The 27,987-nt window shown below is 48.6% G+C and overlaps 1 protein-coding gene across 1 annotated transcript; it reads left to right on the plus strand.

Moving 5' to 3' along the window:
• On the plus strand, positions 1 to 27,980 carry Cacna1f (calcium voltage-gated channel subunit alpha1 F). The gene is given in 48 exon segments (XM_050160842.1): positions 1 to 25; positions 1,592 to 1,841; positions 2,315 to 2,420; positions 2,638 to 2,777; positions 3,021 to 3,163; positions 3,245 to 3,397; positions 4,045 to 4,241; positions 4,349 to 4,452; positions 6,015 to 6,205; positions 6,432 to 6,524; positions 6,640 to 6,733; positions 6,883 to 6,909; positions 7,059 to 7,219; positions 8,161 to 8,386; positions 9,251 to 9,458; positions 9,615 to 9,735; positions 9,847 to 9,928; positions 11,220 to 11,265; positions 11,955 to 12,018; positions 12,646 to 12,793; positions 12,952 to 13,081; positions 13,832 to 13,891; positions 13,993 to 14,099; positions 14,186 to 14,273; positions 14,658 to 14,765; positions 14,844 to 14,896; positions 16,759 to 16,905; positions 18,034 to 18,235; positions 18,330 to 18,488; positions 19,403 to 19,513; positions 19,753 to 19,836; positions 20,570 to 20,590; positions 20,911 to 21,039; positions 21,312 to 21,377; positions 21,628 to 21,719; positions 22,234 to 22,393; positions 22,608 to 22,735; positions 23,001 to 23,097; positions 23,280 to 23,382; positions 23,626 to 23,727; positions 23,843 to 23,973; positions 24,163 to 24,303; positions 24,567 to 24,736; positions 25,385 to 25,492; positions 25,598 to 25,725; positions 25,811 to 25,923; positions 27,313 to 27,510; positions 27,746 to 27,980. Coding segments are annotated over 48 exon segments (5,946 nt in total). The 3' UTR covers positions 27,977 to 27,980.
• Positions 27,981 to 27,987: the final 7 nt, after the last annotated feature.

Consider the following 27,987-nt stretch of genomic DNA (forward strand, 5'->3'; position numbering starts at 1 on the left):
ATGTCAGAATCTGAAGGCGGGAAAGGTGAGAGCAGCCATCCACCCCTGAACACCCTTGGAGTCACCCCAGGCTCTGGCCCACCCTCACCCTCTCACCTCCCCACTGCTCACCTGGATCCTTCTCCTGGAGAGTCTCTGGGGAAATACAGTATCATCACTCTTTTCCTGTCCTAGCTACCCCTTAGAGCTTCTTTGTCACCTGCCATATAGGCACCACACCCTAGCCCATGTCCCCAGTACCCTCCCCAACCTCATTCATAGCTTCAGTTCCCAAATGAAAGCCTGACTCCATCCTGACACCAGCACTCAGTCCACTTCTAACTCCAATCCAGTAGCACTCTAAACCTTCATCTAAACCATCCTAACCAGAAGACAATGTCCTACCTCCAGCACAGGGGACCTTAGACTGCAAACCTCAAAATGGCTACAGACTTTATCATGAACTTGAAGGTCATCTAACCTCTAGATACCGGTACTGCTACTGACCGACTTTCCCTAGCTGCCCAGAAACAGCACAGACCCTTTTTCAAATTGTTATTAATTTATTTTTATAAGTGTATGTATGTCCCTGAGTTTATGTATGAGTGCCATGTGTGTGCAGTGCCAACTGAGGTGAGAAAGGGGCAACAGATCCCCTGGAACTGGAGTGACAGGGGACTGTGAGCTGCCAGGTGGGTGCTGGGAGCCAAACTTCCATCCGCTGGAAGAGCAGTGCTGTGCTCCTAACCACAGAGCCACCTCTTCGGGTTAAACAGACACAAAACCAATACAGAGCGAGAGCATGCAGCTGCCGCTATTGTAAACTGGGAAGGTCAGATTGTCAGAATGCTCGATTTGACCACTTCAGCAAATTACTAACGCTTGCATCTCAGGTTCCTCATTTTCAAAATAGTGATAATACTACATACTAGGCATTCTTATGAACAGGGAGCTCAATTTACTCCTCACAGGGCCCTTATAATGTAGTCAACCGTTATTATCTTCCTCAGTATACAGATAAGAAAACTGAGGTTCAAGGGTAATTCCATAATTTACTCAAGGCAATACACAACTTCTAAATAGTAGTCAGAATTTGAAACCAGACAGCTTATTAAGCTGGGGATCTTAACCAGGCCTTCTACCCCTTTCAGAAACCGAAACAAAGCCACAGAATCTTGAAACTGAGTGATGAAAACCCTAATGAAAAACGCAAATCCTACTCAAAATTTATTCCTCACTTTGATCCGAAGTCCAAGCCCAACTCATTCGAATACCCAGCTTCAACCCTAAATAAAATCTCAACCAAACTCCATCCTTGCCTTTATCAATAAGGTTAAGCCCACTTTGACCCAAAATCCAGCACTCCAGTTTGACCTTAAGTTGAAGTGCACAGCACAGTGACCATCCAGCCAAGTCTTAGCTTCATCCCTCAACAAAACTCGCTCCATCCTAAACTTAACTCCAACAGTGATTCTTAACCCTTAACCCATAACCCAAGCACGCTCCATAGTTTTGCATATTCTTCTCCCTTCAAACAGAGGGATAGAATTGAACAAGAAGTTGCTATGATTGTGGTATGCCATCCCTTCCCTGACTCTGTTTCTCCACACAGACACCACTACAGAGCCCAGCCCAGCCAATGGGACAGGCCCTGGTCCTGAATGGGGGCTGAGTCCTGGGCCTCCAGCTGTGGGGCCTGATACCAATGGGGCATCAGGCCTGGGGACCCCAAGAAGAAGGACCCAGCACAACAAACACAAGACTGTAGCAGTTGCCAGTGCCCAGCGGTCACCTCGAGCACTCTTCTGCCTCACCTTAACCAATCCCCTTCGTCGGTCCTGCATCAGCATTGTGGAATGGAAGTATCCTAGGCGACTCAGGGGTAAGAATGACCAGGTTGTAAAGAGTCAAGGATTAGATCAGGCCTAGAATGAAGGAGGACTGCAATTACCAGAGACCACGGATCAAATGTTGGGGCGGGGTAGACTGATTCCTGGGGTGGGCACAGAGCTCAGTGGTAGAGTATTTATTTAGTGTATTAGATACCCTGAGGGCAATCCCAATGCAGAGAAAAAGAGAGAGGGGTCAAGAACTGGAATAGAAAGGGTGTCCAGAGAAATGGCAGTCACCGGGATCAAGATCACTAAGCTGGCTATGCTTGCATATGCCTATAACCCCATAACTCGGGGAGCTGAGGTGGAACTAAAAATCCAAAGGCAGACTAGGCTACATAGCATGATCCTGCCCAGAGTCAGCACCGGGTGGAGAAGGCACCAAAGGAATATGCGGGGTTTCAACGTCACTCTTCCTGGGTCCTTAACTGTGTTCACCTGAGACCTTTTGACATTCTCATCCTCCTGACCATCTTTGCCAACTGCGTGGCCCTGGGTGTGTACATCCCCTTCCCTGAGGACGACTCCAACACTGCTAACCACAACTTGGTGAGGCCTACCCCATCCCCAACCTGACTGAAGTTTCCCTTAGAACCACAGCTTAAGCCACCCAGCCAGGCCCCACCCTCCTGGACCCACCTCACTCCACTCTTGGTTCTGGCAAAAGCAACCTTGTTAACCTTAACCTGCGCCCACACCCACCGGATCTGACTCTGGCCCCAAATAAGTCCCGACCTTCACGTCCCGTCCCCGGCTCCGCCCTCAGGAACAGGTAGAATACGTGTTCCTGGTGATTTTCACCGTGGAGACAGTGCTCAAGATCGTGGCCTATGGTCTGGTGCTCCATCCCAGCGCCTACATTCGCAATGGTTGGAACCTACTCGACTTCATCATCGTCGTGGTCGGGTGCGCGTCTGCAGGGGGAGGAGCACCCCACCCTAGTTCGCAATCCACTGAATTCTGGGGCTCAGGGAAGCGACTGCTTCAGACAGTCCCTGTTCTGCAGCTAAAATCAGGCGTATTAACATATGTAAAACCATTTGCGTTTCCAGTTACAGGGACTTGTATTTTTCTAAACGGAAAGGAGGGAAGGGGCGGGAGCCAAAAGGCTTGACTCTTCCCCCTCCCGGTTTCATGCTCCGCCATCAGGCTGTTCAGCGTGCTGCTGGAGCAAGGACCGGGACGGCCAGGTGATGCCCCACATACTGGAGGAAAGCCGGGAGGCTTCGATGTGAAGGCACTGCGGGCATTTAGGGTGCTGCGGCCACTGAGGCTGGTGTCTGGGGTACCGAGTAAGTGTATACGCCCCCTGAGCTGGAGGTGGGGCTCCCAGCTGAAGGCGAAAGCGCTAAGCCCGCCCCTCCCCATTACAGGTCTGCACATAGTGCTCAATTCCATTATGAAGGCGCTTGTGCCGCTGCTGCACATTGCCCTGCTGGTACTATTCGTCATTATTATTTACGCCATCATCGGACTCGAGCTGTTCCTCGGACGCATGCACAAGACGTGCTACTTCCTAGGATCCGGTCAGCCACCCCCCTTTCACAGGACAGGACATGCCCCCTGCCCTCTCTTGTTTTTAGAAAGCCCACTCTGTTTCGCCAGGCTTGGTCTCTAAGCTCAGGTATAGCCAAACCCCACCCTTGTATTGAAAACTCCTCCGTAAACCCCAGAATACAGCCCCTCTCTCCATAATGGCTGTGCAGGTATCACAAGACCCCACCCACAGGACCAGTCTGCCTAGCGGCAGGCATTTAAGACTTCAAACTCCACAACCTGCCTTTAGGCATTTGTGGAGACCCCTGTCCAAGCATTTTCTCTGCCTTCTTTTCAAGACTCTCACAGTCACAAGACTCTGCCCCCAGATTCATGCCTCACTGTTATTTAAAATTCTTTTTTTTTTCTTTTTTCACCTCTATACTAACGAGGATATTTAAGATTCTATACAGGATTTACACTTCACAATTCCCAGATCCATGTTGGAAGGACTCAGCATCCCAGTGGTTCAAATCGATACCTCCAGGGCTTTAATTCTAGCACAGGAGCCAAGAGTTCCTTTTGCCTTAAAAACCCCTCAAGCAGCCAAACAAACTTCCTGTGAGGATGGAGCTGCAGAGTGGCAGGAACTAGTGTGTGACTTTGCCTCATAGCTCTGGCTTCAATTTTCCTATAGATATGGAGGCAGAGGAGGACCCATCACCTTGTGTGTCTTCTGGCTCTGGGCGTTCATGCACACTGAACCAGACTGAGTGCCGCGGGCGCTGGCCAGGGCCCAATGGTGGCATCACGAATTTTGACAATTTTTTCTTTGCCATGCTAACTGTATTCCAGTGTATTACCATGGAAGGATGGACAGACGTCCTCTACTGGGTGAGGCGAACAAGCCCTCAACACAGCTTAGAGGCTGCACCTGCCCTTCTTTGCCAGCTCAGGTTGTGGTGTCTGCATGCTAAGAGGGGAATGTGCTCTCTCTCCAGATGCAGGATGCCATGGGGTATGAGCTACCCTGGGTGTACTTTGTGAGCCTCGTCATCTTCGGATCCTTCTTTGTTCTCAACCTTGTGCTTGGCGTCCTAAGTGGGTGAGAAGCCTGGATGTTCTCCCCTACAAACCCCCTGACCTTTTGTGCTGTCAAAATCCTAAGCATCTTTCAAAAACCCACATCTAAGCTGAGCTTGGTAGCACAAGCCTGTAATCGCTGCTATCTGGAAGGCTAAGACAGAAGTATCTCAAATTTCAGACCAGCCTGGACAACTTAGTGAGACCCTGCCTCAAATTTTTGAAGTTAAAAAAATTAAAGTCTGAGCTTTTGTCTGGCATGTCCATGGCTCAGTCTCAATCCCTAGCACTACCAAAGAGAATCGGATGTGTTCCTTCAGTCTTTCCATCTTAAACACCTACTGTGTGCCAGGTACTACTAGAGAAATGGAACAAGAAACGTGAAACCCCCTGGTTTCTTGGATATTGCATTTTTTTTGTAGGAAGATACAGATAATAGAAGCATATGATAAGTAAATGTCTGTAAATTACGCACAATGTGTACCATGGAAAGAAACAAAAGATAAAGAGGAACACGGAGATGTTGCAATTAGAAATAGCAACATCAGGGAATGGAAAGATGACTTGGTAAAGAATCCTTTCCTGAGCTGGGTGTGGTGGCACACACCTTTAATCCTAGCACTTGGGAGGAAGAAGCGGGTGGATCTCTGTGAGTTCGAGGCCAGCCTGATCTTATGTAGTGCGTTTCAGGACAGGGGATTGCTGGCAGAAGATCTAAGTTCCGTTTCCAGCACCCACATGACAGGTTACAGCCTCCTGTAACTTGTAGTGCTGGGGTAGCTGATTCCCTCTTTTGGCCTCCAAAGGCTCCTAAATGCAAATGGGGCACATATAGTCAGGCAGGCTCGCACGCATGCACAAAAATACTAAATACTTTTAAAAAGGAAATAAATGGGAACCTCAGAGCTAACCATATCAGTGCACACCTGTACCCAACACCCAGAGGCAGGAAACGTTGCAAGTTTGGGGAGGCCCTGAGCTAGTAACGAGACACTATCTCAAAAATATAATCAAACCAGGCATGGGATATGCATCTGTCATTTCCGAATTTAGGAGGCAGAAGCAGGAGAATCACTTTGACTACATAGCAAGTTCAAGATCAGCCTGGGCTGCTTGGCAAGTTCAAGGTTGCCTAGACTACTTGAGATCCTGTCACACATGCACACACACACACACACACACACACACATATAATCCGAGTCCAACAACATGGCTATGTGGGTAAAGATGTTTGTTGCCAAGTCGGTTGACCTAAGTTCAATACCCAAGACCCACATGGTAGGAGAGAACCATCTCTCTTGGATTGTTCTCTGGTCCACAGGTCATGATATCTACTTGCCACCCCCCCCCCCCACACACACACAGTAATTAAATAAATGTACTTCTTTTAAAAATCAGGAAAGACCTCTTGAGAAGGTGTTGATGATATTTTAAGCCACAGTAACAGCCAACGCAAATGCTTGGCGGCTAGAATGCCTTCGGCATATCCAAAGAACAATTGGAAAGCTACTGTGGGTGGGGTGGTACAGACAAGATTACTGGTGTGCCTGCCCCATGTAGTAATCTTCTCCCCTCCTCCTCCAGGGAGTTCTCTAAAGAAAGAGAAAAGGCAAAAGCACGAGGAGACTTCCAGAAGCTTCGGGAGAAGCAGCAGATGGAGGAGGACCTTCGGGGCTACCTGGACTGGATCACACAGGCTGAAGAGTTAGACCTCCATGACTCCTCTATAGATGGCAACTTGGCTTCTCTTGCTGAAGAGGGACGGGCCAGCCATAGTAGGCAGTTCATTTCTGACCCAGCTTCATTCCTACCCCAGATGTGATTTGTCCTCCCGAGACCCAGACCAAGCCTGCAGCACCCTAGGCTTTTTCCCACATCTGACTCAGGACACAGAATCTCATCCCAGACTCAGACCCAGACACCAACTAGCCCCTTGTCCCCCTAAATTTGACTCTAATTCTGCCTCGGGGTCATCCTTCCCAGTCTTATCTATCCCCACAGGGCCACAGCTGTCAGAACTGACCAATAGGAGGCGTGGACGACTACGATGGTTCAGCCACTCTACCCGCTCCACACACTCCACCAGCAGCCATGGTGAGAACCAACCAGGCAAGGGGCAGGGTAGAGCTGGGATGAGTAAACAGAAGGAAAAGCCGGACGTGGGACCTAGGCCTTTGGGTCCTGACCTCTGTCCTCACTTTGCCCACAGCCAGCCTCCCAGCCAGTGACACTGGCTCCATGGCAGACACCCCAGGAGATGAGGATGAAGAAGAGGGGTCTTTGGCCAGCTGTACACGCTGCCTGTAAGGGATTCCAGCCCTTGGACCCTAAGTAGCCCAGATCTCCATCCTTACTTTAGCTTCAAATCATGACCTCAGCCCTGACCTCTACCCACAATGCTGATTCCCTCTCAGCCTCTTATAACACCCCATCCCTTTCCCATTTTTTCTAGAAACAAGATCATGAAAACCAAACTCTGGTAAGTTGTGAAAGTGTGCAACCTTTTGACCCCATGGCTTTAAGACCAGTCCACCTCCAAGGATCATTGGACTTCCGAGCTCCCCGACCTGAACCCCGGGTTGACCTAAGCCATCTCAGTGATATGATGATGGGCTCTCCTCTGCCCAGTCGCCACTTCCGCCGAGCCAATCGGAGCCTCCGTGCACACTGCCGCCGGGCTGTCAAGTCCAATGCCTGCTACTGGGCTGTTCTGCTGCTCGTCTTCCTCAACACGTTGACCATCGCCTCGGAGCACCATGGGCAGCCTGTGTGGCTCACCCAGACCCAGGGTGTGCCTCAGCCTGCCAGCTTTCTTCTTCACCCCTTGCTCCCTCCACTCCAGGCGTTCAAATGCAGGCTCTCTAGGGAATCTTAGACCCCCAGATCTTCCAATCCAGATGAGTACAGAGATCTTAACCTGTCCTATCTCACCCTGCAAACCACACTTATGTGGTACTTGCTGTGTGCATAAAGCTCCAATCTCAGTGTTTCACATGTCCAAATTCAAACTGTGTTCTGCTAGAACCTTACTTAGTACCTATGTACTAAGGATGGCCAAGGGTCCTGCTCACCATGGCACTGAAGTTAAGTAACTAACCCCAGGACTCATCCCCCAAAGGACAGAGTAGGATTCTACCCTGGCCTCTTAACACCAGGCTATCTAGACAACTCCTCTGTATATCAGCTTTCCCACACATAAGATGGAGCTACTTCTAACTACCCATGGCCCAGAGTGGTTGGAGCGACTAAAGGAACTCAGCTTAGCTATTGCTTGGCCCACATTGTGTCACCTGTTGTCATTATTCTGTACAATCTCAACCCCAGTTTCACCACTGATCCTGCTCCTAACCCCACCCCAAACCCGTTCAGTCCTAAAGAAACCCCAGGCTTGGAGCTGGTAGAGTAAGTGTGTGAGTCCCTGGGTACTGTACCCAGAACCAAAACCATAAGACATAAATAGAAAAAACAATTTAAAAATAATAACTCCTACATACTGACTGTACCATTGAATTTGGAGTTGTCTTGGACTCACAAAGGCTGACTCTGGTACCCATCTCAACTCTATCCTCTACCCCAGCTCCAAACCTACAAATTCACCTCAGTCCCTAACCCCAATTAAACCCTAACCCATACCTGGCCTGTTCCCTGCTACCCTAAGATCACGCCAAAGCTCCTGGCATCCTACATGTTGCCATAGCTAGCTCAGTCACCCTCCCCGCTCTCCCTGCAGAGTATGCCAACAAAGTGCTGCTCTGTCTCTTCACGGTGGAGATGCTTCTCAAACTGTATGGTCTGGGCCCCTCTGTCTATGTGGCCTCCTTTTTCAACCGCTTTGACTGCTTCGTGGTCTGTGGAGGCATCCTAGAAACCACGTTGGTGGAGGTGGGAGCCATGCAGCCTCTTGGGATCTCAGTGCTCCGATGTGTGCGCCTCCTCAGGATTTTCAAGGTCACCAGGTATGTATGCATGGGGCCCCAAAATGCAGACCCAATTCCACACCCCAGCTCCGAAGACAATCTCGTCAGTCTCGCCATTCATTTAGCAAACACTCATCGAGTACCTACTGTTGTGTGCTGACCTTCTAGGTCCTAGGGAAACACCAGAAAGCAAAGCATGCACAAGTTCCCATCCCTGTGGAGAGGAGAGCCACCTGGGAATAGTGCCTCCTCCATCTCCATCCCATTGGCCAACACGAGCTTACCCCCAAGCCCATCTCCACGTTCATCACCAGTCCCAGCCATACTGTCCTCTCTAAGTCCAACCCCAACTACATGCCCTGCACAGGTCCACTATCTAATCCCAAACCCAACCCAACCTCCACCTCAGCCCTACTTCCCAGCCCCAGTCCTCTCACTGAGCACCAACCACAGTGCCATTCTTAGCTCGCTGATGCATCCCTACCCCTGTCCAGCAGCCTTTCTCCAATTGTAATCCCATGTTCCACTCTCCCCAGCCTCAGGCTCCTCTTTATTCTCTCCCTTATACCAACCTTCAACCACAAAACTTATTCCAACTCCTCCAACCCCAAATCACCCTAACCCCATGCCCAATTCATCCCAATCCCGACATGAAACCCAGTTGTATCTATACCTCGTCCCCAGTTTTACCTCCTGCCACACCCTGGATGCCAACTCTAACTCCAAACTTAAAGGGTCCCTCCTTTCTTACTCTCATCACGCTTTGATTCCAAAAGTCACCTCCAACCTCGGCACCACAACCTATTTTAACCCCATGTGCGCCAGTGTATCCCAAGTTGGAGGTCTGCCTGGACTCTGAAGGGGACAAAACATCAACCTTGCCCTTTTTGGTCTCTGCTGCAGACACTGGGCGTCTCTGAGCAATCTGGTGGCATCCCTGCTCAATTCCATGAAGTCCATCGCATCCTTGTTGCTTCTCCTCTTTCTCTTTATCATCATCTTCTCCCTGCTTGGCATGCAGCTATTTGGGGGCAAGTTCAACTTCGACCAAACCCACACCAAGAGAAGCACCTTTGACACCTTCCCCCAAGCCCTCCTCACTGTCTTTCAGGTATGGCTTGGAGATTCTGAGATCTCTCTCTCTCTCTCTCTATCTCTATCTCTCTCTCTGTGTGTGTGTGTGTGTGTGTGTGTGTGTGTGTGTGTGTTGGTATGGCCTGGAGTTATAGGTGGGTCCCAAGAACTTTTTGATGACTTCCTTCCCCAGATTCTGACAGGTGAAGATTGGAACGTCGTCATGTATGATGGCATCATGGCCTACGGTGGCCCCTTCTTCCCAGGGATGCTGGTGTGTGTTTATTTCATCATCCTCTTCATCTGCGGCAACTGTATCCTCAGAACTTTGGGAGACAGAATAGAGCAGGGTGAAGGGTGGAGGGGGTGCTGGGCAGTCCACAGGCAGGCTGCTTCTCCATCTTTGCAGCCTGAACTCACCCCAGACATCCTGTTGAATGTATTTCTTGCCATTGCTGTGGATAACCTCGCCAGTGGAGATGCAGGCACTGCCAAAGACAAGGGCAGGTAAGCTATTGGCTCCATCTCCAAGACATCCTTTCCCTAAGATTTCTGACTGGGATCTCTCTCTCTCTCTCTCTCTCTCTCTCTCTCTCTCTCTCTCTCTCTCTCTCTCACACACACACACACACACACACACACACACACACTCCACAGGACTTCAATTGTGCTGGAAGCACCCACCTCCAGCTACAGGCCTCATTCATTCTTTCAACATGAATTTATGGAGCATACACACAATAATTTTGTGTTAGACGCTGATGTAAATGCTAGGGAGACAGCATGGGTTGAGGCACACAGAGTCCTTGCTGTTTGTAGTTGAGGAAGGCAAGCAAACTACAAGAATATAGGTATACAATCTTAAGAATATGTTAGTAAGCTGGGTGTGGTAGCACATGCCTTTAATTTCAGCTCTCAGAGGCAAAGTTATCTCTCCATGTGAGAGACCATCCTGGTCTACATAGTGAGTTCCAGTCCAGTTATGAGTTGTCTTAAAAAAAAAAGAAGTTAATAATAAGTAGTAGTGAAGGAACAGAAAACAAAGGAAAGCAATAGTAAAAAATTAAACCAAGCCTAGAAAGCCATACCTACATTGCCTGCACTTGAACAGCTGAGTCAGGAGGATAAGAAGTTCAAGGCCAACCTGGACTCCACATTGAGACTGCAGAGGATATAAGGTTCAATAAGATTGCTTTTTTGCCTGGTGGTGGTGGTGAACACCTTTAATCTACCACTCAGGAGGCAGAGACAGGCGAATCTCCATGAGTTTGAGGTCAACCTGGTCTGCAGAGTGAATTCCAGGACAGCCAGAAACACAGAGAAACCCTGACTCAAAAAAAAAAAAAAAAGATTGCTCCTTTGAAGTTGTGGTGTTGTTAGCGCATTGACAACAGAACACTAGGGCTCAGAACCTAGCTCAGAGGAAGAAAATGTAGCTGCTTGAAGTTCTGGTTTCCATCCCAGTGCCGTCCACAAGCAGATATAAACCACCAGTGATGTGGGAATGCAGCAGGGGGGGGGGCAGCAATAGGAGATGTGGCTAGATGTGGGGAGGAATAACAAGACCAGCCTGGTAATATCCAAGGGCAAGATGAGAGTTTTGACTTTTGCTCTTGGTAGAGCTAGGCATGGGAGCATTAGGATTTCACAGGTTCCTTTTGCGCGCTGTGAGAATAGACTCTCGGCACTGGGAACAAAAGCTGGAAGTCCCAAGAATAAATATCCTGACAGCAGTGTCCACCCCAGCCTTAGCCATCTTTTACCACCTGCCGCCATCAGCTCTTATTTTCTTTGACAGAGAGAAGAGCAGTGAAGGACACACCCCACAGGAGAGCAGAGTGTCGGTGAGTTAGAAGCCTGGCTGTGGTGATGCACGCCTTTGATCCCAGCACTAGGGAAGCAGAAGCAGGGGGTCTCTGTGATTTTTAAATTAGTCTGGTCAACATAGCGAGATCCAGGCCGCCAGGGCTACATAGTAAGACCCTTTAAAAAAAAAAAAAGAGGATGGGAGAGCTTCAAAGATGGGTCCACAGTTAAGAGTGCTTGCTAAAGGACCTGAGTTTGGTTCCCAGATCCATGCCAAGCAGACCACAACTACCTGTAACTCCAGGTCCAGGAGTTCTAAGGCCTCTGGCCTCCAAGGTCACTTGAATTCGCATGCACACACCCACACACAGATACACATCATCAAAAAAACAACAATAATAAAAATCTTAAAGCTGGGCAGTGGTAATACACACCTTTAATCCCAACACTCGGGAGGCAGAGGCAGGCGGATCTCTGAGTTCGAGGCCAGCCTGGTCTACAAAATGAGTTTCAGGGGACAACCAGGGGTACACAGAGGAACCCTGTCTCCAAAAAAGCAAAATAAACAAATCAATCTTAAGGAAAAGAAGCCTGGTTGTTAGATATACCTCCTCCTAACACCCATACCTATCGACGTGTACATGGGTTTAACCCCATCCTTTGCGGATGCATTTTCATATTATCCTGTCTCTTCCATAATCGATGACTCCCGTCTTCCTGTCTCCAGGTGCCTGGTGGAGAGAATGAGGAAGCAGAGGGTGCAAAGAGTGCAGGAGCAGGCAAGTAGTCAGGTCCACTTCCGGTGGAAGAGGTGTGGAGTCTGGGAAAGAGGACTCAGGCAGAGAACTCCTGGCCATCAGACTCTTCCAAGGTCATCCTGAAGGCAGTAGGCATACTAGCGCCTATCTGCAGTCCCAAATCTTGCAAAAGGTGACAAATTCAAGAACACCTTGTGCTAAACAGTGAGTTCCAGGCCAGCCTGGACTATATTAGAGACACTAGACACAATCTCAGAAAAAATAATAAACACACCAATAATATACCTCAATGGTAGAGTGCCAGGCCCTAAGTACAATCTTGATGACTGTAAAAGTAATTACTCTGTGATGAATGAATAAGCTTGGTCCCTAGCCGGCAACATTTGGGAAAACGAGGTTAAACAAGAGGAATGGACATTTAATTTTACCATGGGCCTTCTCAGAGCCTTTGTTATCAAATTGTGTGTATATAGCACACTCACTAAACACACTCACCAGGCTCTCAGTGCGTCCCAGAAACTGTTGGAAAAGCTAGGCATGGATTTAAGACCTCTTCCCCGAGAAGCTGAGATTCTGGGCAGGAAATGAGAAGAATTCATCCTGTGTCAAGCACGGTTCCATAGATTCTCTCAGCCAATTTCCCTTTTTGCTCTTTTTAAGAACCATGCATAGAGGAAGAGGAGGAAGAGGAGGAGGAGGAGGAAGGTGGTGAAGGGCATGTGGAACTCTTGCAGGAAGTTGTACCCAAGGAGAAGGTGGTACCCATTCCTGAAGGCAGTGCCTTCTTCTGCCTCAGCCAAACCAACCCGTGAGTGCTAGAAGGGGCAGTAGAGTAGGGCCACAGGGACTGACCAGGAGGAGAGCCCCAGAACTACCCAGGAGGCAATGGGCACAGATGTATCCCTTGGGGTCTCCCAGTAAACACTGATCCTGGTTTCTAATCCCTGACTTTCCCCCACTCCCCAGACTTCGGAAGGCCTGCCACACTCTCATACATCACCACGTCTTCACCAGTCTCATCCTGGTGTTCATCATCCTCAGCAGTGTGTCCCTGGCCGCTGAGGACCCCATCCGAGCCCACTCCTTCCGCAACCATGTAAGCCCATGGCTGAAGGCTAGGAGGAACTCACAGGGGCATTCTCCTCGGCACAAGTTCAAGCCAGAGTAGAAACAAGGAGACGACTCCTCACTGGGCTAGAGGACAGGACCAGTAATGGTGGAGAATACCGTGCCATACTCCAAGAAGTGTGGGCAGGGTAGCAGGATTTGACTGGGGATGGGGGAGAACTCAGAGAGGTTAAACAGGCCAAGGGCACTCAGTGTAGCTGGGTAGAGACAAAGGAATCTAAATCTGAGTCCTCATCTCAAATGGATAAACTTTGGCACATATAAAAGTCTTTCCTAATGCTAAGAGGGAAGGATGAGGGTGAGCAAGGCTTATACAGAGTGGTGCACGCACAAGCTGGCACGGTGGTACCTGCCTGGATTTCTAGTACTTAGGAGACTGAATCAGGACGATTACTGCAACTCAGAGGCCACCCTGGGCTGCAGAGTAAGGCTTGTCTCGGATAGGTGGATGGATAGATAGATAGATAGATAGATAGATAGATAGATAGATAGATAGATGATAGATAGACAGATGATAGATAGATAGATAGATAGATAGATAGATAGATAGATAGATAGATAGACAGATAGATAGATGATAGATAGACAGATGATAGATAGATAGATAGATAGATAGATAGATAGATAGATAGATAGATAAGGAAGAAAAAGAGGCACACACATACCTATCAATCTCCTTTAGTAATGACACTGCTCCTCATCTTTCTCATTTCCTCAGATTCTGGGATACTTCGATTATGCCTTTACCTCCATTTTCGCTGTGGAGATTCTACTAAAGGTGATTACTGAACCCCCAATACATTCTCTGCCACCCTCTCCCATCCTATCCACCAGTTCTCCTCAGGTCTGAGGCCTAATCCAGTGTCATCTAATCCCCAGATGACAGTGTTTGGGGCCTTCCTGCACCGTGGCTCTTTCTGCCGTAGTTGGTTCAATATGTTGGATCTGCTTGTGGTCAGCGTGTCCCTCATCTCCTTTGGCATCCAGTGAGTAACACCTTCCCCTGCCCACCCCACTCCTCCTAGAACCAGGACCAAGACCTAATTAGGACCTGAAAACCTCCCACCCCCAGCTCCAGTGCCATCTCAGTTGTGAAGATTCTCCGAGTACTCCGAGTCCTGCGGCCCCTCAGAGCCATCAACAGGGCCAAGGGACTCAAGGTAAGCCCAACTCACCCAAAGCCACAGGACCCAAGCCCTGGGTGAGGATCACAGACCCAACCGACCATTTGCACAAAGACGTTACTGTGCAGCCTGAATCCAACACGTGACCATGGATTCTTCCCTACTGGCCATGTGGTCTGGTCCGTGTTCCTTACAAGTGACTATACTAGTGACTCATGTCCTTGACATGTGACTACTTGTCCTTATCTAGAAAACACTTATTCTTTGTTCATAGCCATACATGCTAGCCCACAATACTAGTGTTTCTCACTTGCAACCACCTACCCCTGGCCCAAGTCCTTAAGTGATATTCATCACCCAAGCTCCCACTGCATGCTATGGACTGCGGTGCCCGCTAGTCACGTGTGTGCATGTCTGCAGCACGTGGTGCAGTGCGTATTTGTGGCCATCCGGACCATCGGAAACATCATGATCGTCACCACCCTCCTGCAGTTCATGTTCGCCTGCATTGGTGTGCAGCTCTTCAAGGTGGGGCGAATCCAGAGAGAGGCCCCTGTCAAGGTGGGGGTGAAAGGTGAACCTGTCTGACAGATGTCCTCCATACAGGGGAAATTCTACAGCTGCACGGATGAGGCCAAACACACCCTGAAGGAATGCAAGTGAGTGAGATGCCACCCTCTATGGAATGCAGAACCCCTTCCAAATCGCATAGAGAAATACAGACGGCTCTGTCTCTAAGGTTCCTGGAGCCACTGACAGCCTCTTACCAAGGACTCTAGACATGTCTGGTATCCTAAAAGTCCCTAAGACCCTCTAAATTCCCTAAAGGCCCTAAGACAGACCCCCAAAACTCTCCCAATAATTATAGTGGCCTTCATATTACAGCAAGCGCTCAAAGCCCCCCAGAACCCTTTTCCACATTCTTTATCATTCTGTACATTCCACGCCAGAAGCCTTTGCAATTCCTGCCCCTCCTCTGAATTCCAGCTTCCCTCTAGAGATGTTTGTAGAGGGAGGTGGTTTCAAGCAAAAGCCATGAGGCCAGGAATCCCTGGCTCAAACCCACTTCACGAGGCTTGAAGGCGTCTATTCACTTTGCTGAGTCCCAGTTAGCTCAACTAACAAAGGGGGATAAAAAGAGTTCCTGTTTCACAGGGCTTATGAGGAGTAGAGAGGCGTGGAGTAGACATACACGGTAAATACCTGCATGGCAAGCCAGCACCGTCCCTGGCATAGAGTCAATGCTAAGAAACTTTGGCCGTTTGAAGAACTACTTTCCCCTGGATGGCAAAAATGTTCATGACAGTGGCGATAAACCAACTGTGTTCCAGAAATTAGTCTTGTTTGTTGGTGGGTTTTTTTGTTTTACATTCTTGTATTTATTCATATGGTGAGTATGCCTGCTACTGCGCATGTGGGGATCAGAGGCCAACTTGAGGGAGTTGGTTCTTTCCTTCGATCACGCTGGCTCTGAGGACCAAACTCAGATCATCAAGTTGGCAGCAAGGACCTTTACCCACTGAGCCATATTGCTGGCCCTTGCTTGTTTTTTTTTTTTTTTTTTTGGTTGTTGTTGTTGGTTTTGATTATTTTTTATGGTTTTGGTGGGTTATTTATTTTATTTTTTTAAATATTTATTTATTATACATACAATGTTCTGTTAACATATATACACAGAAGAGGGCACCAGATCTCATTACAGATGGTTGTGAGCCACCATGTGGTTGCTGGGAATTGAACTCAGGACCTCCGGAAGAGCAGCCAGTGCTCTTAACCTCTGAGCCCTCTCTCCAGCCCCTTGGTGGGTTTTTTAAACCTTGGTATCAATAGATCTCAAGTTAGCCTTAAATGCACAAGTTTCCTGTCTTCTGTCACCTGAATTGTGGGGATTATAAGCATATGCCACTATGCCTGACTTTATTTATTTGTTTGTCTGTTTATCATGAGACAGTCTCAGTATGTAGCCCTGGCAGACCTGGAAATCATGTAGACCAGGCTGGCCTCTAGCTTGCTAAATATCTTCTTGCCTCTGCCTCACGGGTAATGAATGGGATTATAAATGTGCACCACCATGATTAACTGTCATTTATTTAATTTATTAATCTTGGTAAGATATGGGAAATGAATTCTGTTAGTACCCTCATTTTTCAGATAGCTCGTGAAAACAAAAAGTGCATAGACGAGTCAGGCAGTGGTGGTGCATGCCTTTGATCCCAGCACTTGAGAGGTGGAGGCAGGCAGAGCTCTGTGAGTTCAAGGCCAGCCTGGTCTACAACAGCTGGTTTCAGGACAGCTAAGACTGTTACACAAAGAAACCCTGTCTTGAAAAAACAAAAAAGAAGTGCATAGACAGAGATTGAATGTCTACAATAACCCAGCCAGGAAATCAAAGGGCAAGATGTGACCCCAAACTATCTAGGTACACCATGGCGCCCTGTTACATCCATAATAAAGACCCTAGAGCCTTTGCCATGGCTCCCCACTCCTCCTCACTCACTTAGCCTGTCTACAACATCCACAGGGGCTCCTTCCTCATCTATCCTGATGGAGATGTGTCACGACCCTTGGTCCGAGGGCGGCTCTGGGTCAACAGCGATTTCAACTTTGACAACGTCCTTTCAGCCATGATGGCCCTGTTCACTGTCTCTACTTTCGAAGGCTGGCCTGCGTGAGGGGCAGGGCCTTGGGGACCGCAGGGGATGGGACAGATGATTCTAGATAGTTGCCTGGGATCAACTGGGAATGGGTGGGAGTGTGTCTTAAGGGTGTACAGAGAGTCTCTTAAGCCTAGATAAGGTTTCCTTTCTTTCCTTTTTCCTCTTCTATGCTTAAGAATGGAACCCAGCTTTTGTATATACTAGAAAAATAGTATAACATTAAGCTGCATCTCTACCCCTTATTTTCTTGAGTCGGGGTCCTACCATTTAGCCCACTTTGACCTCAAACTGGTGATCCTCCTTCCTGATCCTCCTGAGTGCTGGGATTCAGGTTTGTGCTACCACATCCAGTTGGGGGTAGCTTTCTAGAGACTAGTATATTGAAAGACTGGGTGGGGATTGCCCGGAACCCCACTGAGGACTATTGGGACTTCAGGAAAGGGTCTCTAGAAATTGGGAAAAGGTCTCCAGGGGTAATAGGTGAAAAGAAAGGACTGGGTGAGTGTTACTAGGGGTAAGTAAGATGTGGAAGGATTCAAAAGGGGTTCACTGAGAAAATAGGATTCAGAAATTTGCAGAACGTTGCAAAAGTCTTTGGGCATATTGGCTAGAAATTTCTGGGGGGGAATTGAGCAGAGTATTCAAGACTGTGGGATGGGGTTCCAAGATCTTTAGAAGCCTGTGAAGGAGTTCTGGAGAACCACGTGGAGGAGGTGCTCCAGAGGCCATTATGGGGAATGAGAGGTTTGTAGACGCATAGGGGATGTTGAAATGTCATGGAAGGTCTGGATAGTATTCTTTGGGGGAACTGTATAGGTGTCTCTGAGACTTTGAAGGGTTTGGAACAAAAGATTTGGAATCCTGGCCTACATAGTTGAGTTCTAGCACAGCCAAGGCTACATAATGAGACCCTGTCTCCAAAAAAGGAAAAAAAAACACAAATACTTAGGACCCTTTAAAAGCCTTGAGGGGTTACTTTGTAGATGTATAGGAGTCCCAAATGATTAGGTTGTAAATTTAGTGGGATCGGTATACCAGGAGATTTGGGAGGCGAGTATAAGCAACCTGGGAAGAAATCTGAGCAGGGCTAGGATTCTCTGACCCATGCCCTCATCTCTCCCTCCCCCCATCTCCCACAGGCTGCTATACAAAGCCATAGATGCACACGCAGAAGATGAGGGCCCTATCTACAATTACCGTGTGGAGATCTCAGTATTCTTCATCGTCTACATCATCATCATTGCCTTCTTCATGATGAACATCTTCGTTGGCTTTGTTATCATCACGTTTCGTGCCCAGGGAGAGCAGGAATACCAAAACTGTGAGCTGGACAAGAACCAGGTGACTCTCTCTCCTCACCAGTGGCCAACCAACCTGTCTCTCCTTGCCTTGTGAACCTCCTCTGCTCACTCATGCCCCCTATACCATTATGTAGCGCCAGTGTGTGGAATATGCCCTCAAAGCCCAGCCACTCCGCCGATACATCCCCAAGAATCCCCATCAGTACCGTGTGTGGGCCGCTGTGAACTCTGCCGCCTTTGAGTACCTCATGTTTCTACTCATCCTGCTCAACACAGTTGCCCTAGCCATGCAGGTCTGTCTGAGCCCCCACCCCCATCTTGATCGTTGCCAGACATTTGTTCTTTTCACACAATCCCTTGAGAACTATTAGGAATACATTAGGCCACAAGTAACATTCCCCTCCCACCTCACTGACAGATCCTTAAATTAAGATACATTTGTAAGTTGGTCGGTGGTAGCGCACACCTTTAAACCCAGCACTCGGGAGGCAGAGGCAGGCGGATCTCTGTGAGTTTAAGACCAAGCTGGTCTACAAGAGCTATTTCCAGGACAGGCTGCAAAGCTACAGAAAAACTCTGTTTCAAAAAAACAAAAACAACAAACAAACAAACAAAGTTACATCTGTAACCTTTCATCAAATCTAAGGCCAAAAACCACATTCTGCTTTTAAAGACGCTGGAATGTGAACCCAATGGTCCATGACCATTGCAAGATGTCACAGATTATAAAATGCATTCCAGACTCAGATTCTAAGATGAAACCGGTTGTGCACGCTAGAGTCAGTGCAGTTCGCTTATTTACCGCAAACACTGAGGTAGGTTGTCTTCTCTGCTGATCAGTGACCCTGGTTCCGTCCAGCTTTCTGCTGTGCCATTCATTCTGCTGTAAGTTGGTTGTTGCTTTATAGTCACAACGCAACTATTCCAACCTGAAAGTAGAAAAAAGAGAGAAAGTTGAACCAAGCAGTAATTCTTGCATATTTTAATGAAATAACAATTTTTTTTTCAAAGAAGCTGCCAACCATGGCACCCTGGGAATCAAGAATCGGGCTTTGCGGTGTCCATAAGGACAGACAAGCAATGCAAACACAGTGTTAGACACAGTGTTTCCATGTCCCCACATGTCTGAACTCAGGTCAGGGACTATGTGTCTGCGTGTAGGGTGTGTGTCTGTCTTAGGCTCTGTCCCCATCTGGTTTCCCCATAGCACTATGAGCAGACTGCTCCCTTTAACTATGCCATGGACATCCTCAACATGGTCTTCACTGGCCTTTTCACCATTGAGATGGTGCTCAAAATCATCGCCTTCAAACCCAAGGTACACCCTAGACCCACACCCTATGAATAAACTCCTTTGGGAGGAAGCGCATTCCACAGCCCTGGGAAGGGGTAACAACCGGAGTAGTCATAAGACCAAGGAATGAGAGGAACCCAGGTACAGACCATTTGTGGTCCAAACTAGGCCCTGCCCCCTCAATATCGCTTATCCTCTACTGGCCCCCTACCCTGGTCTGCTGGTTAAGAGAACACAGTACAATGCTTTCCTCCCGTCTACAGCATTATTTTGCCGATGCCTGGAATACATTCGATGCTCTTATTGTCGTGGGCAGCGTAGTGGACATTGCCGTCACAGAAGTCAATGTGAGAACTGGGCTTTGTGCTAACCCTTCTACCCTCTCCCTAGAGCCTTCCTTCACTTGGGTAGACAGCTCCCACTCAGATCCTCCGCAGTCCTGGAGACTGAGCATTCCTCATACTAGGTCTGTCTTTTTTGAGTCCTTGCTGGGCTCTAGCACAGTACTCCTCCCTCTAACCGGCCCTGTATTCTGTTTTGCAGTCTACCCAATGGCTTTGCTACCTCCTAGAATGCCTCCCTTATTATTTCTGTTATCTCTTTCATTGTCTCTACCCCACTCCAATGGCTCCATTGTCTCTCTGACTACTTCGTTGACTCCATCTGCTCCACCAACTTGGTCATCTCCTACGCTGGCTCTTTCCTGGCTCTGTTACCACAACTGATTGCATCATTGGCTCCATCATTTCATCCAATTGGTACCATGTGATAATAACCTTGACTGACAACGCTGCCAATTGCATTTCTGCATCACTGGCTTCTCTGATGTCCATCCATGTATTCTCATTTCCATGAAACTTTGGCCCCTTCGTTTCTTTTAATGTCTTTGCTGCACCGTCTCCTTTACCTGATCCTTTTACTTCCACCCCATTACAACTCTGTTTACAACCACCTTGATCTACTGCCATATAACCTTTCCCACCATTCCCTGAGTGTGCACCATGTTATGCCCTTATCCATTTGGGCATACAATTACATCATCTCCTTTATCACCTCTGTTTTGGCCACATGTCCCATCAGAATGGAGGCCATCTTGGCGAGGTAGCTTCTCACACCTAACAGGAATAATTTTTTTCAACCTTCCCTCCCATCCCACTCCCTGACACACACACTCCCTGACAGCTGGGCATGGTGGCACACACTCAGGCAGATCTCTGAGTTCAAGGCCAGGCTGGTCCAGGACAGGGCTACACCAAGAAACACTGTCTTGAAAACAAACAAACAAATAAACAAAACATGCTTCCTGACCACCTTGGGCCTGGGTTCTGAGAAATTTGGGAGCTGGGAGGGCCAAGGCATGAGGGAAAGAAGTTGCTAGACCTGACGCAAACTGATCACTGCCACTACACCCCTAACTCCAGAGTTCAGAGGACAGTTCCCGAATATCCATCACATTCTTCCGCCTCTTCCGGGTCATGAGGCTGGTCAAGCTTCTCAGTAAGGGTGAGGGGATCCGCACACTGCTTTGGACGTTCATCAAGTCTTTCCAGGTAAGTCCCTACTCAGAACTACAGTTCCCAGTCTGCCATGGCATTTCCAACTTTCTTTCTCTGGGCTCTCAATCCTTAACGTGCCTCTAGTTCACTGACTTTACCCTACTCTGTGTAATAGTGTGCCTACATTTGGGAAGCACATGAAATCCAGGAAAGTTTGAGGCTAGACTACATCCCCAGCAGGTCCAGGCTGGTAGAGAGGAGTGCATTCTGGGGTTTATAGTTCTCTGACTGCACCTGAAATACCTGTCCCCTTCCCATTCTCCTAGGCCTTGCCCTATGTGGCTCTTCTCATAGCAATGATATTCTTCATCTATGCAGTCATTGGCATGCAGGTAAGTGGAGACCCTCAAGAAGATCCCTCCGGAACCCTTCTGTCCCAGATACTTGGTAGGAATAGCCCTAGTGTGGGGATGGAGGAGCAGAAAGATAAACTAGATGACCCTGGGTAAGTCTGCATGTGTGGAATGAGCTCATTAGCAACAGCTTTTAAGATTATGAAGATCCCTTAGGTATTAGGAGATGTGATGGGAACACGTGGCAGCATGGGTTCACTCCCAGCACACGGCCTTTGTATGTCTATAGATGTTTGGCAAGGTGGCGCTTCAGGATGGCACACAGATAAATCGAAACAACAATTTCCAGACCTTTCCACAGGCTGTGCTTCTTCTGTTCAGGTGATACACTCCCATGTCCCTGCTACCTTGCTCCCCAGAATACCTAGTGTATCTACATACCCTCTCTGGGCCCCAAGATACCTAAACTAGGGAAATATCAGAGTCTTTCAAAATATTCCATTTTGGGCCATTCTTTCTCAGGCTGTAAGATGTGCCTCCTTTTTCGTCCATGGTACCCTCATGTGTAAAAGACGTTCTATAACTGCCATTACCATGGTCCTTCTAGTTGTTAGAGTGTTCAAATGGAAGCTGGTGAGACAGTTCAACAAGACATTCACTGCCAAGCCTGGCAACCTGAATTCCATCCCCAGGAGCCACATGGTGAAATGAAAGAAAAGAGTCCCACAGATTGTTTTCATACATACAGAAAGAGAGAAAGAGAGAGAGAGAGTAAATAAATGTAAAGTATAGCCCCTGGTGAGAAGCCACACCCTCACTCCCCTAGACCCCCACAACTGTACTTAACATGACTTCAGAGCCTCTCCAGAATGCCACCCTGTTTGACCATCCCCAGGTGTGCCACTGGTGAGGCATGGCAAGAGATAATGCTTGCCAGCCTTCCTGGAAATCGATGCGACCCTGAGTCTGACTTTGGCCCAGGCGAGGAATTTACCTGTGGTAGCAATTTTGCCATTGCCTATTTTATCAGCTTCTTCATGCTTTGTGCCTTCCTGGTAAGGAACCATTTCCCCGCTGCCACCATCATTGCCATGGGGGCTGGCCTTGAGTGGTTCAGAGACGTCCAGATCTGGAGAGGGCTGCCCCAACAATAAGATCAACCAAGCAACTTATGACCCAATGACCATAAAAGATCATCCCAGCTCCTACCCACCTCCTAAAACCCAGCTCTGGCCCTTTATTTACCTCTGCTTGCTCCTTGTCCCACAGATTATAAATCTCTTTGTGGCTGTGATCATGGACAACTTTGACTATCTAACCAGAGATTGGTCTATCTTGGGCCCCCATCACCTTGATGAATTCAAGAGGATTTGGTCTGAATATGACCCTGGAGCCAAGTATAGTCTCTACCTTAGTGCCTAGAATCCTAGGGATAATGTGTTGCCCTCCATAGCCCCCTAGTCCTAGAACTTCAGATCCACACATTCCATTACCCAGCAATAAAGAAGTTTCCACTGCCCCACCCTCTGTCCTTTCCATCCGTGTTCTTCCCTGGAAAGCCTTGAGGTGTTGGTTTGGGAGGTAATGATTTGCTTGGGGTGGGGCTTAAGAAAGGCCTAAAGGAGTACTGGTGATCCAGTGGCACCTCCCTGACTGCCCCAGGGGCCGCATCAAGCACCTGGATGTCGTTGCCCTGCTGAGACGCATCCAGCCCCCACTGGGATTTGGAAAGTTGTGCCCACACCGAGTGGCCTGCAAGGTCTGTGCACCTGCCCCTCACCTGTTGATCTACAAGAAGGCGCTATACTTTATGGGGAGGGAAAGGAACTTGCCTTTGGTAGGGGTAGGTATATGGCTGCATCTACAAAGGTTTCTACCCTGGGCACATAGAGTGTGCCTAGCATTTCCCCAGAGTGGGTTCTATGTCTCTGGTGTTTACAGAGACTTGTGGCAATGAATGTGCCCCTCAACTCAGATGGAACAGTGACATTCAACGCTACACTATTCGCCCTGGTGCGGACATCCCTGAAGATCAAGACAGAAGGTGTGGGGGAGAGGAGGAGCAGGAGTGAAAGGGTCCCTGGGGAGGGTTCAGGGAGCAAATGCAAAGAATGACAGATATGTGTCTCCTAACTTGGAATCTCAAAACGGGTGACTTTGGCTTCACCAGCCTGCTGCCACACCCTATGTGAGAGCAGAAACGTGAAGCTTCAAAGCCCCGCCCCCTTCACCAGCAAGGAGGGGCAACTCCAGCACTTCCCCTACTTCACACTCTCCTGCATTGCAGGGAACCTGGATCAAGCCAACCAGGAGCTTCGGATGGTCATCAAAAAGATCTGGAAGCGGATAAAGCAGAAATTGTTGGATGAGGTCATCCCCCCTCCAGATGGTGAGCTGCCCACCACCAATTCCTTATTGGCCTGCCCCGACTATTGCTGGTAGGTAGGAAGTGGGGAGGCAGTAGCAGTGGAACCCGGTGTAACTGCCCTCTTTTCTTGTCCCAGAGGAGGAAGTCACCGTGGGCAAATTTTATGCCACATTTCTGATTCAAGATTATTTCCGAAAATTCCGGAGAAGGAAAGAAAAGGGGCTCCTAGGAACAGAGGCCCCAGAGAGCACATCTTCCGTCCTTCAGGTCTTAAAGACAGGGCCTGGGGTGAAACCCATGTCATAGAGGAAGAAACTGAGACCTAGGCTGCACAGAGGGTTAAGGGAACCTCAGAGCCCAGACACACACACACTTCTGCATTGGAAGCAAGCTCACAGAGGGGCAACTTAGACCATGAGTTACCAAAGTTCCTTCTTTTTCCATCCATCCCTACAGGCTGGTCTAAGAAGCCTTCAGGACTTGGGTCCTGAGATGCGACAGGCCCTCACCTATGACACTGAGGAGGAGGAAGGAGAAGAGGCAGTGAGGCAGGAGGCTGAGAAGGAGGAAGCTGAGAGCAACCCAGAAACATACAAAGTGAGGACAAGTTTCTACTTCCCTCAAAACTCTTGACTGTAAAATGCTCCTTCAGACTCCTAAGTGAATTCAGTACTGTGTCTGGGGAGAAGTCTCCTCTACAATGGAAAACTATTCAATACCGATCACTAACAGTTGGAAAACAAGAGCCAGATTCAGCCCCTAGGGAGTGATGGTCTCCCCATGGCCCAGTGAAGGCAACACTGATCAAGTAACTTAGGCATTGCATTGATAAAGCACTCAGTCAAGTAATGTCCCCTCAGGACTCCACAGACTCCCAGGCCCAATCTCGATGGAGCTCCAGGATCTCAAGGTCTCTACCTGTGAGGGAGAAACTCCCAGACTCTCTCTCACCTGGGCCTAGTGATGATGATGGAGTGGTTGCCAACTCCAAGCAGCCCAGTGTGCTCCAGGCTGGGTCCCAGCCCCACAGGTATGGTCAAGCTTCTGGGGAAGGTTGTGAGAATGAAGGAAGACTAGACACAGTGTTGGATGAGATGGGACAAGGGCTAGAGGCCTTCAAGAAGAAATTCGGAAAGGACAGATGTGTTTCCAGGGCTCAAGTGAGAGTCAAATGCGGTGGGCCACAGCAGTAATCTTAGCACTTGGGAGCAGAAGGCAGGGGGAGCCAGAGTTCAAGGCCATCCTTGGCTATATAGTGAGTTTGAGACGCTGTTTAAAAAAGGACAAAGATAAATGAAGGGCTCAAATGGCAATAGAGGGTGAAAAGAAACTAGCAAGAAAGCGTGAGAACGTGGGAAAGAGAATAGCAAAAAAGCGTGAGAAATGCAGTGCAAAAGATCAATGCAAATCAAGTGTCTTGGCGCACGCCTTTAATCCCAGCAGTCAGTAGGCAGACAGAAACAGCTCTCTGTGAGTTCAAGACCAGCCTGGTCTACAGAGTGAGCTCCAGATCAGCCAGGATTACATAGTAAGACCCTGTTTTAAATTAACTGTAAATTCTAGTGTTTGCACAGAGAAGGGGACATGCATGAGATGAGAAGAACAGGGAGCCTTGGGTCACATATGGGAGGGGGGGGGGGTTGGGACCCGATCTAATTAATATGCATCACTTCTCCAGGAGAAGCTCTGGGGTTTTCATGTTCCCTATCCCAGAGGAAGGAAGTTCTCAGCTCAAGAGAGTTCAAGAGCAGGACAATCAGAATGAGGAACAGGAAGTCTCTGACTGGTACCCTGGCCACACCACATGGGTCATGCCGGGGAGGGCAGGAGTGCTGATACCCCAACTCTGAGTCCCAGAGGAGTTCACTGCTAGCTCTGCCTTCCCCCACAGGACCCCCTACCTGGATGAGCAGGGAGAGACTCCCCCGAACCCAGTCCCTTTGCCACCTCACCAGCCCCAGAGACACGTAAACGGGCACCACATACCACGTCGGCGTCTGCTGCCCCCAACACCTGCAGGTAAGCAGACAAATGGACCTTATGTAACCCGAAGGGCTAGCAGAACAGAGCAAGGGAGGAATTGCAATGGTTCTTTGCCCACCAGGTCGGAAGCCCTCCTTCACCATCCAGTGTCTTCAACAGCAGGGCAGTTGTGAAGATTTACCCATCCCAGGCACCTACCATCGCGGACGGACCTCAGGACCAGGCAGGGCTCAGGTGAGGAGAAGGGACACTGTGGCCTTCAGGGAGACAACCTCTTTGGCTGAACATTACAAGTATACTACATTTCAGTGACTTCTGAGGAATAGGACACTTAAAGGACCACACATAATCCCCACTGTATTTAGGAAATGGGTTTACAATCCCCAGTTTACAGGTGAGGAAACTGAGGCTCAGAGAAGTCTATCCTCCTGTGATCACATAGCTAGTAAGCAGCAAAGCTGACATTTTAAAAAGACTTAGTACTTACTTATTCATTTATTAATTTTTGTATGTGTATACATGTCTTCTTGTGTCTATGTGCATGTGAGCATGTGGATACACTCAGCCATGGGGGTGTGCAGAGTTCACAAGAGGGTGTCGGTGTCCTCTATTTGACTCCACCTATTACTTTGAAGTAGGCTTTCACTGAACCAATGGCTCACATTTTCTTGCCTAAGCTGGAAGCCAGCAATCTTCAGTGATCCTCCTGTCTCTGCTCCCCTTGGAGTTAGGGTTAACACCCCCCCAACACACACACACATACACACCTGACATTTAAATCCAGGTTTTTGAGTTGAATATAATTCTATCACTTCGGAGGTAGGCACAGGAGGATCAGGAATTGGAAGTTCTCCTCGGCTACATACAGAATCGAGGCTAGCCTGGGTCACATGAGACTGTGTTTCAAAAGAACCAAAACAGCTAGATGGGGTGGTTCATGCCTATAATCCCAGCTCTTAGGAGGCTGGTACAGGAGAATTGCTACAAATTTGAGATCAACCTGGGCTACATAGTAAATTACAGGCCTTGATGTTGAAGGGAGGCCACTTCTTCGTCCCAGCTGCCCAGAACCAAAATAACCACACAGAAACTGTATTATTTAAATCACTGCTTGGCCCATTAGCTCTAGCTTCTTATTGGCTAACTCTTACATCGTAATTTAGCCCATTTCTAGTAATCTGTGTATCTCTACGAGGCTGTGGCTTACTGGGTAAAGTTCCCAGCATCTGTCTCCGGTGGCTCCATCGCTTCTCTCTAACTCCACCTTCCTCCTCCCATGCTATAGGCCAAGACAGTTTTCTTAAAGTCTCAGATAGATAGATAGATAGATAGATAGATAGATAGATAGATAGATAGATAGATCACACATAATGCTCACAAACAAAGGCTTTCTGTATTATGACATAAACTCAAGTCTGGAGCTGGGGATGGAGCTCAGTGGTGAAGCATTTGTTTGGCATGTTTATGACTCAGTTTGATCCCCACAAATAAAGAAGTTATTTATTTCTCCTCTGAATTACATCCATTCAGTGTAACTGCAGTTGTGTTTATTAGAGAAAAGGGACAGAACTAGACTCTCATACTCACCAATCCTTGCCCCCTCTGGTCTTTGTTCTGATCCAGGGTTCCTGGGCAGCCCCTCCTCAGAAGGGACGGCTGCTATATGCCCCTCTGTTGCTGGTGGAGGATACCACAGTGGGTGAGGGGTACCTCAACAAACTCAGTGGGCCACTGCGTACCTTCACCTGTCTGCAAGTGCCTGGAGCACATTCAGATCCAAGCCACCGCAAGAGAGGCAGTGCTGACAGTTTGGTGGAGGCTGTGAGTCCCGATGGTTATGGGGGAAGGGGTGGGAGTAGAAGGGGCAGAGGTGAGAGCTGGGGAAAGGCAACAAGGAGTGGCCAGATTCTGTGCCAAGCATGTTAAAACCCCTCTTCTCAGCACACTGTACTTGACCCTGTTCCCCTGAACACTTCCATTAGCACATCGCTTCACAGTGACCACTCTGTTCATTGTGCCATTGGTCAACACTCTTCCTACTTAATCCCCGCCCCAGGTGCTCATCTCTGAAGGCCTAGGTCTCTTTGCCCAAGACCCACGATTTGTGGCACTAGCCAAGCAGGAGATTGCAGACGCATGTCACTTGACATTGGATGAAATGGACAGTGCTGCCAGTGACCTGCTGGCACAGAGAACTGCCTCCCTTTATAGTGATGAAGAGTCTATTCTTTCCCGCTTTGATGAAGAGGACCTGGGAGATGAGATGGCCTGCGTTCATGCCCTCTAAAGTCTTACCCC

The sequence above is a fragment of the Alexandromys fortis genome, unplaced genomic scaffold (genome assembly GCF_014885135.2).
Source record: "Alexandromys fortis isolate MF-2015 unplaced genomic scaffold, M_Fortis_MF-2015_v1.1 scaffold_83, whole genome shotgun sequence".
Lineage (NCBI taxonomy): Eukaryota > Metazoa > Chordata > Mammalia > Rodentia > Cricetidae > Alexandromys > Alexandromys fortis.